The sequence below is a fragment of the Nannospalax galili genome, unplaced genomic scaffold (assembly GCF_000622305.1).
Source record: "Nannospalax galili isolate Female #2095 unplaced genomic scaffold, S.galili_v1.0 scaffold54, whole genome shotgun sequence".
NCBI lineage: Eukaryota > Metazoa > Chordata > Mammalia > Rodentia > Spalacidae > Nannospalax > Nannospalax galili.
The window spans coordinates 7,441,869-7,454,756 of NW_008341028.1; the positions used below are offsets into that span (position 1 = coordinate 7,441,869).

A 12,888-nucleotide genomic window follows, 5' to 3' on the forward strand; every position below is an offset into this window, starting at 1 on the left:
CCCTGCAACTCCATCTGGGCTTCTCGGGTACCCCCTCGCCGCCGGGTTCCCAGGACTTCCTCCCTGCGTCCTCAGGTCCCGGACGCTGCACAGGGGCGACAGCGGTGCCCGGTAGCCCACGTGGGCGTGCTCGTTGGCATGGGGCGGGGAAAGCCGGGCGGTCGTGTGTGTATGTGTGTGTGTGTGTGTGTGTGTGTGTGTGTGTGTGTCCCGCTCCACCCCAGAGCCGGGGAAGGAGGCCGCTGGGCGCCGGGGAGGAGTGAGGAGTCCGGGCGGAGAGGGGGCGGTGACAGCCCCGGGAAGCAGGCTGCACGCAGATTTGCATGAAACTTCTAGACAGGGAGCCGGCGGGAGCCGAGCGGCTGAGCGGTTGCACAGCCCGGGCTGGCCCAGCGAGGTGGCGATCGCGGAGGGGGAGGGGGAGGAGGGGGGAAAGGAGAAGGAGCAGCAGCAGCGGCAGGAGGAGGAGCAGGAGGAGAGGAGGAGCAGCAGAGGAGGAGAAGCGGGAGGAGTAGGAGGAGGAGCAGCAGGAGGAGGAGGAACAGGGGGAGGGCTGCAGAGGGGGAGGGCTGCAGAGGCGGAGGGATCTGCGCATCAAAGCGAGCCAGGCGAGCAAAGTTTGGCTGGGGGTTGGACTTTTCCTTCCCGGAGGCGGCACCGAAACAGCTACCCCGTGCGGAAACCCAAACTTTCTACAGCCACTCGGAGCCTCGCGGCCGCCGCCTTCGCCCCGCGCGTGCCCGGGGCCTGCCAGTCTGTCTGTCCGTCCGTCCGTCCTCGTGGGAGCAGCTCGGGCGCCGCGGCGCTCGGGATCCCCGCAGCTGCAGTGCCTCAGTGCCTGGGCAAGTTCTCCGAGAGTTAGACTCGAAGTTCGAGGCGGCGCGGGCCGAGCTCCCCTGTGCGCCCCCGGCGTCCCCGCCAGGCCCAGCCCCGCCGGGGGCGCCGGTGGCTCTCGCGTACCAGCCATGTCGTCCATCCTGCCCTTCACCCCCCCGATCGTGAAGCGCCTGCTGGGCTGGAAGAAGGGCGAGCAGAACGGGCAGGAGGAGAAGTGGTGCGAGAAGGCGGTCAAGAGCTTGGTGAAGAAGCTGAAGAAGACGGGGCAGCTGGACGAGCTGGAAAAGGCCATCACCACACAGAACGTCAACACCAAGTGCATCACCATCCCCAGGTGGGGGGCCTGGAGCAGCGGGGGGCGCGCCGGTCCGGCCCCCTGCGCGGCGGGGGTGGAGAGGGAGGCCGGCTGCATGTGTGTGCGCGCGCGCGTGGAGGGGGCAAGGAGAGGGTGGGGGCGACCCCAAACAAAACCTTCTTCGGATTTGCCCCGGCTCAGAGCCCGGCCTTCCACGAGGCACCCCGGCTTCCAGTTCCCAGGATCACACGCCGCCTTTGGGCAGTGTGGGTGCTTCTGAGGTTGGCCCCCCAACTCCTGGAGCTTTGGGCTCCTAGGGGAGGCCCGCTTTGTTCAGCTCTGCGGGCCGAGCCCCTCCTCCGCCGCCGCCTCCCGCCCCGCGCTCGTGGAGGTGGTGGCGTGTGTCCTTTTCTTTGCTTTGGTCCGGTTCCCCCACTTCTTTTCTCCTCTGCAGGAATGCAGTCGGTACAGCTGGGGCTGTGGGTGAGGAGCAGGAGCCCCCGGTGATTGACAGGTTCCTTCTTCGCTCTTTCTTTGCCTTCGGGATTAGCATTTTTACTGAGTATTTTTAGATTTGGTTGTGCCAGTCTCCCGCCCCCTGTGCACGCATGCACGCACGCACTTAGTTGCAGAGCAAAGCTCTGACTTGGAAGCTGAAGAAACAAGTGGCAGAAAGTCGGGACTTCTTAAGGCCCTCCCACCTCCAGTTGGTTTTGCCTTCTTTTCAGTTGAAGAGTTTGGGGGTGCCTGGAACGGAGCCGGCAGCTCCAGACAGATAACAAAACACCCCAGAGCGGGCCTCCCTTTGGCCCTGCATTCCTGTAGAGCCCTCCTTCCCAAAGCGCTTTGCCATCTGTCCTGACCTCCTTTATCCTTCCCATCGGGCTAGCGGAGTCTGGCTGGAGCTCACAGATGGCTGATGGAAGGGGTCAGTGAATTCACTCCCAGAGCCTTCCAGAGCTTAGTCACCCCTGGGAAATGGGGTGGGAGCACTTTGGCCTTCTGTCTGTACTTCAGCCCCTTTAAAAGGCTGGTTGCTAAAGGGGGGTGGGAAGGTGATGAGAGAGAGGGCAAGAGAAGGTGAGGATGTTTTGGGGGTCCCAGGCTGCAAAGAAATAGATGGCTCCCAGGGACCAGGATGGCAGGGCTCCTCCTCCTCCTCTTCCTGGGCCAGGGGTGGCTCTGTCCTTGGCCACCTGCTCCAGGCAGCTGTGCAAGGATTGCCAGTTATGTCACAGTGGCACAAAGCAACATCTGTCCATGGGAACCCAAGACTGGTCTTCCCTGGATATAAATGCCACATATGTTGGGAATGCTGACTTACAATATTGTTAAAAACAACACCCTCCCCCCAAACCTGGGTAGGTGGATCCCAATGATAAAAGGGAGAGGGAAGATGGTGTGCTGTCTGGAAAATGCAGTTTGGGCCTGTGATGCCCAGTCAGCCAACTTCAGGGGAGCTGGTATGTTGTGATGGTCAGAAGACCTGGGTTTTGGTCCCAGGTTTCTTCTTCATTCTCTTTTTCTTTTGGTGGCGGTTGGGGAGGCAAGAATGGGTGAATTTCATAGCTCTCTGTCTGAAAAGGGATCTGGAAAAGTGGTGGCCTTCTTCCAATCTGCTTGGGTGCACTAAGGTCAAGTACCTTATGCATTGAATAAAAAAAAAGTATCAATTATGAAACAAGCAGTTGGGCAAAATGTTTCACAATGTACAAAGCACTTTCCTATGGCTTGATGAAATCCACTAAGAAAGAGAGGAAAACTGACCCCTGGAGAAGAGGAAAGGCAGTTAGGTCTAAGGTGATCTGGCTCTTAAACTTGAGAAAACTTTGGAGAAGAGAATAAACAGCCGCATGTGGTTAGACTTAAGATTGGACACAACATATTACTCCCCAGGCTACTCTAAACAGAGCACTAAAGCATCGTTAGCCGGGGTGGGCCGTGAATCTCTGCCGAAAAGGCGATTCTTGCTTGAATTTTGGGCTGCTTGGAGGAGAGGCCTTGCCCCTTCTTGCCTAAGTTTGCCTCCTGAGGAAGCGATTTGACCTAACCTTTTCTTCATAACCCTCCCCCTGTTCAAGGCAAACACTGGTAATGCTTTTGAGAGTTGAAGCTAACCTGCCAGGTAACCTTCCCAGGACTTCCTTAGGACTAGGCATCTTCTACTCATCAGGAGAAAATGCAATATCAAAGCAGGGTTTTTGGGTTTTGGTGGTACTGAGGACAGAACCAAGGGCCTCCTCTATATGTTAGGGACTCACTCTGCCACTGAGCTACCACCGCCAGCCCTGAGATTGTTTTCTTTCTTCTTTTCCCAATTAGAGAGACCCAGTTGCTTGGGTGGATCCAGACAAGGTGGATTTCCATCCTTGGATTTTGTGCCCGCACCTCTGGGTCACCTTGTCTCTCTTGGCAACAGATCCTACTGTTTGGTCATGGGCAGAAAGCTAAAGGCCATGTCTCGGTGAGGCGGCTAGCTGGCCTCCTGCTAGTGATATCCATGTGTCTGCTAAGCCCCAGGGTTGCTGTGTTACTTGTCACACTGCTCTCTTCATGCTGCCTTTGAGAACTAGGGCTTTCTTTGGAAAGCAGACAAAGGAAGGAGTGTGACAGTCATTCGCTGTGTGTGGGGTGGGAGGCCTGGCGCTTCACTGGGCGCCTCTACATTCTGCCAGATCTGGATCTGGGCTTTGAGGACCCTCATTCTGAGATGTGTAATCACCATCCTGAGCAGCAGTTGGTACCATTTGGCAGTGGTAGCTGCCTGCCACGTGCTGGCCTATCTGTTCTTCCGGCTCTAGCCTGTTGTGGTGAGGAATGCTGGAGTGAACAGGCTTAGAGCCACAGAGAAGGGCACAACCAAAGTGCAGGAGCTTGACTCCACAAAGGGGTGGGGGTCACTCAGATCTGGCGTGGGGGCAGTGCAGGGGGTACAGTTAAGGCAAGTTTTATGGCTGCATCTGCCCATGCCCACTGCTTGAGCACCTGAGAGAAGCCACAGGTGTGTCCCCCTCTTCAGTTCCTAAGACACCACTTTCCTCAGAGAAGTGTAAGGAATAAGAAGCATACCTCAACCTCCTTTCTTATGGGCACCCCCAAACTGTGCTCCCATCAGTGGGGTCCATACCTCTGCCAGTTGTTAGGAGCTGAACTAAGCTGAGGACATTGTTTGGAAGAGAACTTGGACTTTCTTGAAAATGGGAGATGCCAACTAAGCAGCAGGTCTGTGAAACTGGGTATCTCCTCCTTCTCTGTACATTCTTTTTGTAGCATGATCTCCTCCTGTGGCCTCCAGGAACTTTGCCAGGTAACCCTCAACTGGGGGAGAGAGGACAAATATCCTCACCTATAACACTGCTTTCTTGGGCTTCTGGGGACCGAGCAAACACCAAGGCCCTATAGGGTCTCAGCATCCTGGGCCTCCCACTGGTGTGAATCATCAGCAGTAAGCCTACTTCCAGAGGCCAGTGAGGCAGCCCATCAGGAAAGGGGCTACAGGACAACGGGTGACTGACTAAGGAGCTGACTCAGTTGCCACTGAGCTAGGAGCCACCTGATGTTTTCTGGGTGGACAGAGAACCTTGACCTTTGCTACTTAATTGTAGGGGCTGACGGTCTGGGCCCATATACATAATCTCAGACAGCCCCTTGCTCCCAGTTTTTATCAGATGTTATAGGGTTGCTTTTTGTGGATTCAATGATATTAATCAGACTCCTGCAATCTCCAAGTCAAAGTTACTTGCCCTCGGTAAGGATGCTTAGATATATTGGAGATGATCCTCGCCTGTGGGGGACTTATATTGTGGTAAGGGAAAGATTAGTAGGGAATTATTTGGGATTGAGTTGTTTCTCTTGTATTCCTAACAGTCATAAGAAATGAAAGATCCAGTATTGAGGAATTGTGTGTGTGTGTGTGTGTGTGTGTGTGTGTGTGTGTGTGTGTATGTGTTCATGCATGCTGTGGCACACATACAACGTCAGAGGACAAAACCTTGTTGGTTCTCTCCTTCTACCATGTGGGCCCCAGGGCCTGAACAGCAAGCACCTTTACCCACTAAGCCATCTCACCCACCCCACCCCAACTCTCTGAACCTACCATTTTACTATGGGGATGGATTTGGAACTTCATGTTTCAAAGCCCTGCCTGCACCTGTACAATCAGGATGAGATTAAGGTCTTGGGAGTGTTTGTAAACATACTGGAGAGATGTGTGCTTCCCCTTCTGTCCTTATCCCTCAGTCATGATGGGACTTATTCAATCACTTATCAAGTCCCTTCCATAGTGACAGAGGCCAGGTGCCTGCATTCTAGGATCAACATTCCTGTCTCAAGGTATAGGACATGAGGAAAGCACACAGTGCTTTGTGGTAGGAGGGCACAGTTCATCTGTGGGGGCAGGGGTGTGTGTGCATGTATAGTTGATGTGTGCCAGGAAACTGAGATGGGATAGATGGTTTGAGGGGAGTTTTTGAATTGCAGTGTGCTTATAAGAATTTGGTCTTTTCTTTATTATTACTGTATATTGACTGTACAAAATGGATTTCATTATGATGTTTTCAAACACAATCCGTATATCTTGTACTTTGCCTATATTTGCTTCCCATTGCCCTATCTGATCTCCCCTCCCCCACTGGTCTCCTCATAGTTCTCCTTCTGCTTTCATATCCTACAAATACATATAGTCATGCAGTGCCCATGGATGTCAGAAGAGGGTGTCGGAGCCCCTGGAACTGGAGTTATGGACAGTTGTTAGTCACCATGTGGGTGCTGGGAAATGAACCTGGGTCCTATACAAGAGTAGCCAGTGCTCTTAACTGCTTAGCCATCTCTCCAGCCCCTGATTTCACATTAATACTGTCACCTCCAGTTCTATCATTTTCCTTGAAATTGCTTCATTTTGTTGTTCTTTCCTGGGAATGTGGAACCTGAGGAGAGTTGTCTGTAAGAATGCCACTTTTTATCTTTTGCCATACCAATGGAGGGCCACCATGGATATCTTACCACATATCACTTGCACAAAAGGGCTCCTGAGCTGGGTACTGTTTTGCACCCAACTATAAAATGTTTTCTCTTTGAAGTAAAAAGTTACTTAGTGTTGAAAACCTGAAATTCAGGTTTCCTTGGTGGGAACAGGGACTTTAGCTTTATTAACTCAGAATATGATATTGTGTCAATAGAAAGCAAGCTGCTTGCAGGTGACTGCAGATACTTAGTCTTTTGCTTTTGGTATGACCTGGCCTTTCATTTCTCTGGTTGACACACTGAAAAAATAAATCCCACAAACCCCAGTTTCTAAACAGATATGAGAACTTTTAGTAACATATTTCCATTTTTAAAATGTTTATTTTTATTTGTGTGTCTACATATGGGGTTATGTGTGTGTGTATGTGTGTATGTGTGTGTGTGTGTGCATGCACGTGTGCAAGCCCCAGGAGGCCAGAAGAGGGTGTCACATTCCCCTAGAATTACAAGTGGTTGTGAGCCACCCAGTGTAGGTGCTGGGAGCCAAATCTGGGTCCTCTGTAAGACTAAGCAGCAAGTGCTCTTAACCACTGAGCCATCTCTCCAGGCCCTGAAACTATTTTTAAATTTAAATTTTTTGTTATTGTGTGTGAGTGAGGACAACTTCTGGGAGTTTTCTCCTTCCACTGTGGGTTCTAGGTATTGAACCCAGATTATCAGACTTGCATAGCAAGTGCTTTTACCTGCTGAGCTATCTCAACCACAAACATTTGAATGACCATTTTAATAACAGAGAAAAGTTGGTAAATGTAATCATTATTTAGTTTTGAGGAGAAATGCAAGAAGTCAACGAAAATGGAGAGAATTGGGTCTGAGCATAACACATCAAGAATTCAATTAAAATGAGTTTTTGAAAAATAAATATTGATTTAATAATAAAAATTTGCAATCACTGCTGTATTGTTAGAATGGAAATAAAATTAACATGATTTAATGGACTGAAGGACTCCTTAATTTCCACTTGTTAATTTATGAAGAGATGTTCATGCCATGTGATACACTCCACAGCCATTAATCTAAGTGTATCTCTTTTAAGAAATAAATAGGATTGGGCAGGACTTGCTTTAAGTTGAAATCAGTTTATTTCATTTCTGGATTCCCCCACAACCCTCTCTTGGAGTCAGGTTCTCTCCGGTGAGAACCAACAGGGTCATGAATAGGGAATCAACTTTTGTTCTTGTCTCCTTTGTTGTATTGACTCTTGTATTAGTGACTTTTCTTGTTATTGTGGGGAATACCCCCAACAGAAACAATTTAAGGGAGCAAAGGTTTATTTTGATTTATGGTTCAAGGGTACAGCCCAGCATGGTGGGGAAGGCATGGTGGCAGGAGAGTGAGGCAGCTGCTCATATGGTGCCTGCAGTCAGGAAGCAGAAAGAGATGGATACTATTCCTTGGCACAATTTTCCCTCTTTATTCACTCCAGGACCCCAGCCTGTGGAATGGTGCTGCCCACAGTTACAGTGGATCATCTTAAGGAACTCAGTCTAGAAACTCCCTTATAGACATGTCCAGAGGTTTGTTTCCATGGTGATTCTAAATCTAATCAAGCTGATAATCAAGGTTAACCATCACAATTGATTAAACATAAAACCAAGAAAATGACCCCACTTCTTTCCTCAAATCCATACCTGGTAATTTTGGTTTGCTGGCTAGAAGGCTGTTTATAGGGGGCAGCTTGCTGTGTGCATGGCATGGAGAGGTTTCGGGTAACCGGAGTGTGTTGGGTGGAACCAATTCTTTCCTGAGGCTCCTGGCCTTCAACCTCCCATCCCCTGTTAAACACAGCAGTTCCTAGAAACAGTTGGAAATTGCAATGCTGAGCCTACCCTGTCTGTGTAAATGCGGTTTCTTCTTTCATTTATTGATTTGTGTGTGTGTGTGTGTGTGTGTGTGTGTGTGTGTGTGTGCTTGCATGCCATGGCATGCATGTGTATGTCAGAAAACAACCTGAAGAAGTCAGTTCTCTCTTTCTGCCATGTGGGTCCTGGGATGGAACTCAGGAGCCAGGCTTGATGACAAATGCTTTTACCCACGAGCCATCTTGCTGACCTACAAGTGTGGTTTCTAGAACCAAAAAGGTTCTATAACTTGTCCAGTTTATTGTTCTGTTTTCTTAGAACACACTCACCCAGTACATTCTCCCTGTACCAGGTGACAGGGACGTGGTAATGAAGAAGACTGACTCTTTTCTGGCCCTCTGAAGCTCTGCATCTGCCGATTGGTTAAACATGGTTTCTTTGGAGGAATGCTCTGTGTGTGTGTGTGTGTGTGTGTGTGTGTGTGTGTGTGTGTGTACTCAAACAGGCAGAGAGAGAGAGAGAGGACATTATTCTTTGTTGACTTAATTAACAGTGTGAGAAATAACGCATTTTCAGGACGAGTCCCGCTGTCCTCTGTGGAGTGTCTGAGGCCCCTGCAGCCACAGTGGCACGCTGCACAATGTTTTGACAGAGAGACTCCATTTAAAGCGAAAACACAGTAGAAGCCTATTAATTAAGAAGTTTTGCTAATTCTGGATTAGGCTAAAAGTTTGTTTAGCAGGCTCTATAAATGCTATCAAAGAAATATTGTGGATGAACTTGGTCTTGGAGTTTGTTCTGGAGATAGGAGTGGCAGACCTGGGTAGGTAGGTGTAGACCCAGCTCTGTTTCTGACTGTTCGTGTGACCTGGGACAGGTCACTTATTTCTCTGGACCTCAGTTGTTCTTAACTGGAAAATAGGCAACATAAGCTCTGGTGGAGGAACTTTATTGCCCTTATTGGGTTTTCATGTAAATATTTTAGAAGTTCTTGAAGAATTTTTAAAATTACATTTATTTACTTATTTCATGCATGTGTATACGCGCATGTGTGCGTGCTTGTGGCAGTCAGAAGACAACTTTGTAGGAGGAGTTGAGTCTGTCCTTCCATCTTGTGGGTCCCAGAGATGAAACTCAGGTCATCAGACTTGGGGCAAGTGCCTTTACCCACTGAACCATCTTACCAGCTCCATTTTAAAAGTTCTTATTTGAAGACAACCACTTCATCAATAGAATCATAGAATTGAATTATTATAAGTCCCTATCAGCCCAGTGCCAATTAATTTATAAAAATGAGAATAGCAGATTTATAACTAAGTCTTTAATTTTGGTGATCGTCTCCCTCTTGTGTTCCCCTTTTTTCCTTATCCTGAGTCAAAATCAGTAAAATTGGACTACAGAGGCATGTAAAAGTAACCGGACTGTAGGACGAAGCAGAGACACTGCATCTTGAGATGCACACAGAGTTTTTCTTCCTTTGCTATTTTTGGCTAGTCTCAGATCAGGAAGTTTGTTTAAACTAATGACCACAGATACCTAAAAATGGTTAAATACAAGAGGTGGGCATTCGAGAGGATACCTGTGGAAAATGTTTGCTCATATGTCAGTTTACCCAGGAAGCTTCCTTTATTTATTTTCAAGTCTCTCTATAGACAGACAGTTTCGCCTGATTGCGCAAGCATGAGCCCTTTGTTAGGGAATGAGGAGGTTACAAGTTTAAACCCCAGCTCAGAAATGGAAAGCAAGCTCCCTTTGAGGTAGTTTTCTTAGTTCCCAGGGCTTTCCCTGCTCCAATCTGACAAATTCTCTCCCAGAGACTCTGCTGGGCATTTGTTGGGGGGCAGGGATTTTTTAGAAAACAGTTCACCTTGGAAACTACAGAGTTAACAGTCTGATTGCTCAACGCTCTAGATCACCAAGCCAGTTGTAGCTCAGAGGGACCCCCGTTTTGTTTTGTGTTTTTCTTTTTTCTTTCCAAAGCTAGGCTTTTTGAAAATAGTAATGCTTTTTGGGTGTGTGCTTTTAAAAGGTCTGTTTTGACGCTGTCACAGCTCAAAAATGCCAAAAGGCATTTTTTCCTCAAAAAATCACCTCTGGGCTGAGCCCAAATGTGGAGTAACAGATCCAGAAAGGACTATTTATTTATGTTTTGTGAGCAGTTACAAGTGGTCGAGAGCAGTGCCGAGGCTGGAAATTGGGGCTCTCTCTGCTTCAGATCCTCCCTTGTGTAACTCTTGGCTAGGGTGGGTTCGGACTCAGGATGCACAGTACCTCTAGCAGCATGTGTATTTGTGGGTGGCCTTTTCTCTGTTCCTGACTGGGTTCCTTACCTATCACCTCGGGGAGCAGAGAAGAGACAGGGACAGGATGTTCACAGCAAAGCAGAGATGGCTTAGTGCCTGACAGCGATGGTGGCCCAGGACATACTAGCTTCAGCTTTCTTCTGTGAAAATGGAGCACCTGCCTCCTGTAAACAGGGAAAGTGAGATAAGATGGATCAAATACTCAGCCCATGTTTGTAGCTTTGTCAGCATTTAGTAGATGCTTTTTTCTTTCTCTTTTCAAGAGGGAAATTCAGCTGATGGTATCAATAGAGCCCTCCTTGAGGCCCCTGATGCTCAGAGCTCACCATCTGGAAGAACCCCAGTTCATAGAGGGATCTACTTCCAACCTCTGTACCTCAAGAGTACCCAACCATGTCACTTGTTGGTTTAGGCTTTGGTGGACAGGTAGAGAAGTAGTGTTTTTCAGGGGTCCTCACCTCCCCTGTCACCTTCTCTGTGGCCATTTAAAACATTGTTTGGCTGACTAAAAATAATAGTGCTGAAAACAAACTTTGATGAATCAGTGTTCCTGGGTGGGGGATGGGTGAGATCCCAAAGCAGAAACGGGTGACTCACAGACTTGTCACCGATAGCTGCCCATAAGTGCGTGATGTTTATTGTTGCTTGTGTTTTCTTGGGCAGGGTTGGAAGGCTGTTCCGGTTCCTCTTGAAGTCTCACCTCGACAGCTGGCTTGGCTGCTGAGTGAGAATGGTTGTCCTCAGAAGTTCATGCTTCCAAAGTAGGGGGATCCCTCCAAGTAGGGGGATCTTTTACTGTTTCAAGAGCTGTTAAAGAGGGGCTCATGCTTAGAGAGCCAGGGCCAGCCTTCCTCTGTGCTGGACTTTTCATCATGGAAAAGAAAATGCAGGACCAAGGGACAGGCCCATCTAGGGCCTACATCTCCTCCTTCAGTTGGCCGCAGTGTCTCCAAACTAGAAGCATAATGGCCTTTTCCCCAGGTCTGACTGCCTGAGGATAGACTGTGCTATGGACAGCAGGTGTACTTATGGGCCCTGACACTGGGTACATACAGGGTGCAGGGGGCTGGGTGGAATTGTCTGGAATATGAACTTGTGACATGGGGAGTTTCCATGATGTCCCCCAAAATGTAGGATGTTGCTAGAGGGACCCAGAGCTGGCTCTTCCTGGGCCTCCACATTGCAAAACCAATGTATCAGAGAATTCTAAATTCATACTTGGACCTTGAGGTTGTGTTAAGACTTTCCCCAAGTCAGGATGCTAAAACACATTCTAGTTAAGTTTGCACCTCGTGTTCTGTCTCCGGAGTGTGCCGTACAGTGTGCAGGCCTGTACATGCATGCCCACGCCGAGACCCTCTTATGCTAGCAGTAAGCCTATAGTAACACCATCTGCCCAGCCCACTGTGATAGGGACCAGACTGTGAGGAAGTCTTTAGGAATTAGTTCTCCTCACCAAGAACCCAGGCTGAAGTTGGTTTAAATCCTGCCTTCTGCACTGGCCAGCTTAAGAGTGGACAGAGAGCTGAACCCCTAAGTGTGCATTGTTTTTTTGGAAACATTTTTTGGGAACTGACTTTGTGTTGAGTCTTAGGAGGGGTCACAGAAATGAAATCCTGTTTGTGAATTGTCCAAAGGGAAAAAGGGACATAGGACCCAGCACAGGGTTCTAGGATGTCTATGTCCTCTGATGTCTACAGTGAACCCTTGAGGGCTCACAGAGACTTTCCTTCAGGAGTCCAGAGGAAGAGTAACCATCTCTAGAGTGTCAAAAGGTTTCACATTCTTGGTGACGCTCAACATGGGCTTTGAGGGATGCATAGGAATGTGGGAGTGAGGTAGGAGGCTGCATGGAGTGCAGGCCAGACAGTAAGGAGAGGCCTAGTGTCTGGGAAAGGCAGGGCAGCTCAGGGTGGCCAGAGCAAGGAAGAGGGAACAGCCAGAGGAGCTGGAAATGATGGTGCCAAGCGCTTGGGTCAGCCAAGCTCGGCGTCTGGACCTTGCTCTGTGAGCCTCCAGAAGGTTTTAAAGCAGGGGAGTGGTGTCTAAAGCTCTCTTCGTATTTCATTTCATCCCCCCAGCCTGGAGGCAAGCAACAGCAGGTTTTCTGCCCGAGTTATCCAGGTCAGAGTCATAATCCTTACCCCACCATGTGGACAGCTTTAGGCTATGTCTGGAGCAGGTTGAAAATAGTGTTTTGTTGGCTGTCAGTAGCAGAGACGGGTTGTTTAGCCAGGAGGCTCCAGAGCGTGCGTTCAGGTAATCGGCTATGACTCATGTCATGGATTCCTTGGGAAATGAGGGGGAATGCTTCTGGGCCTATGGATGCTTGGTTTCCCCAAACAAAGGCCTTAAGACAGGTCTCAACCCCTCTGGGTCTCCCTAGACCTGGCACAGAGCCTTTATGCCGACTGCCTCTGGCCAGTGCACCACATTTTAATGGCTATCTAGGCCAGGTTTTCACTTCCAAACCACAGTGCAATCAGACAGCATAACTACACTCTCAACTGCAGACTCTAGAATGTTATCAGTATATGAAAAACAGGTTCTATCACTTAATGAGTGAGTCAGATAAGCCTGGTGTGGTGGCACAAATCTGTGATCCTAGCACTCAGGAGACTAAGGCAAG

General features: G+C 49.1%; 1 protein-coding gene across 2 annotated transcripts in view; it reads left to right on the top strand.

Moving 5' to 3' along the window:
* Positions 1-574: 574 nt before the first annotated feature.
* The window catches only part of Smad3 (SMAD family member 3), a 126,678-nt gene continuing 114,364 nt past the window's right edge, over positions 575-12,888 (top strand). Inside the window, exon 1 of one of the 2 annotated variants that reach the window (XM_029565012.1) lies at positions 575-1,171. In XM_029565012.1, coding sequence (XP_029420872.1) covers positions 966-1,171 — 206 coding nt within the window. In that variant the 5' untranslated portion in view covers positions 575-965. The remainder of the gene's footprint in view (positions 1,172-12,888) is intronic. The other variant, XM_008836351.3, reaches the window with a different exon arrangement.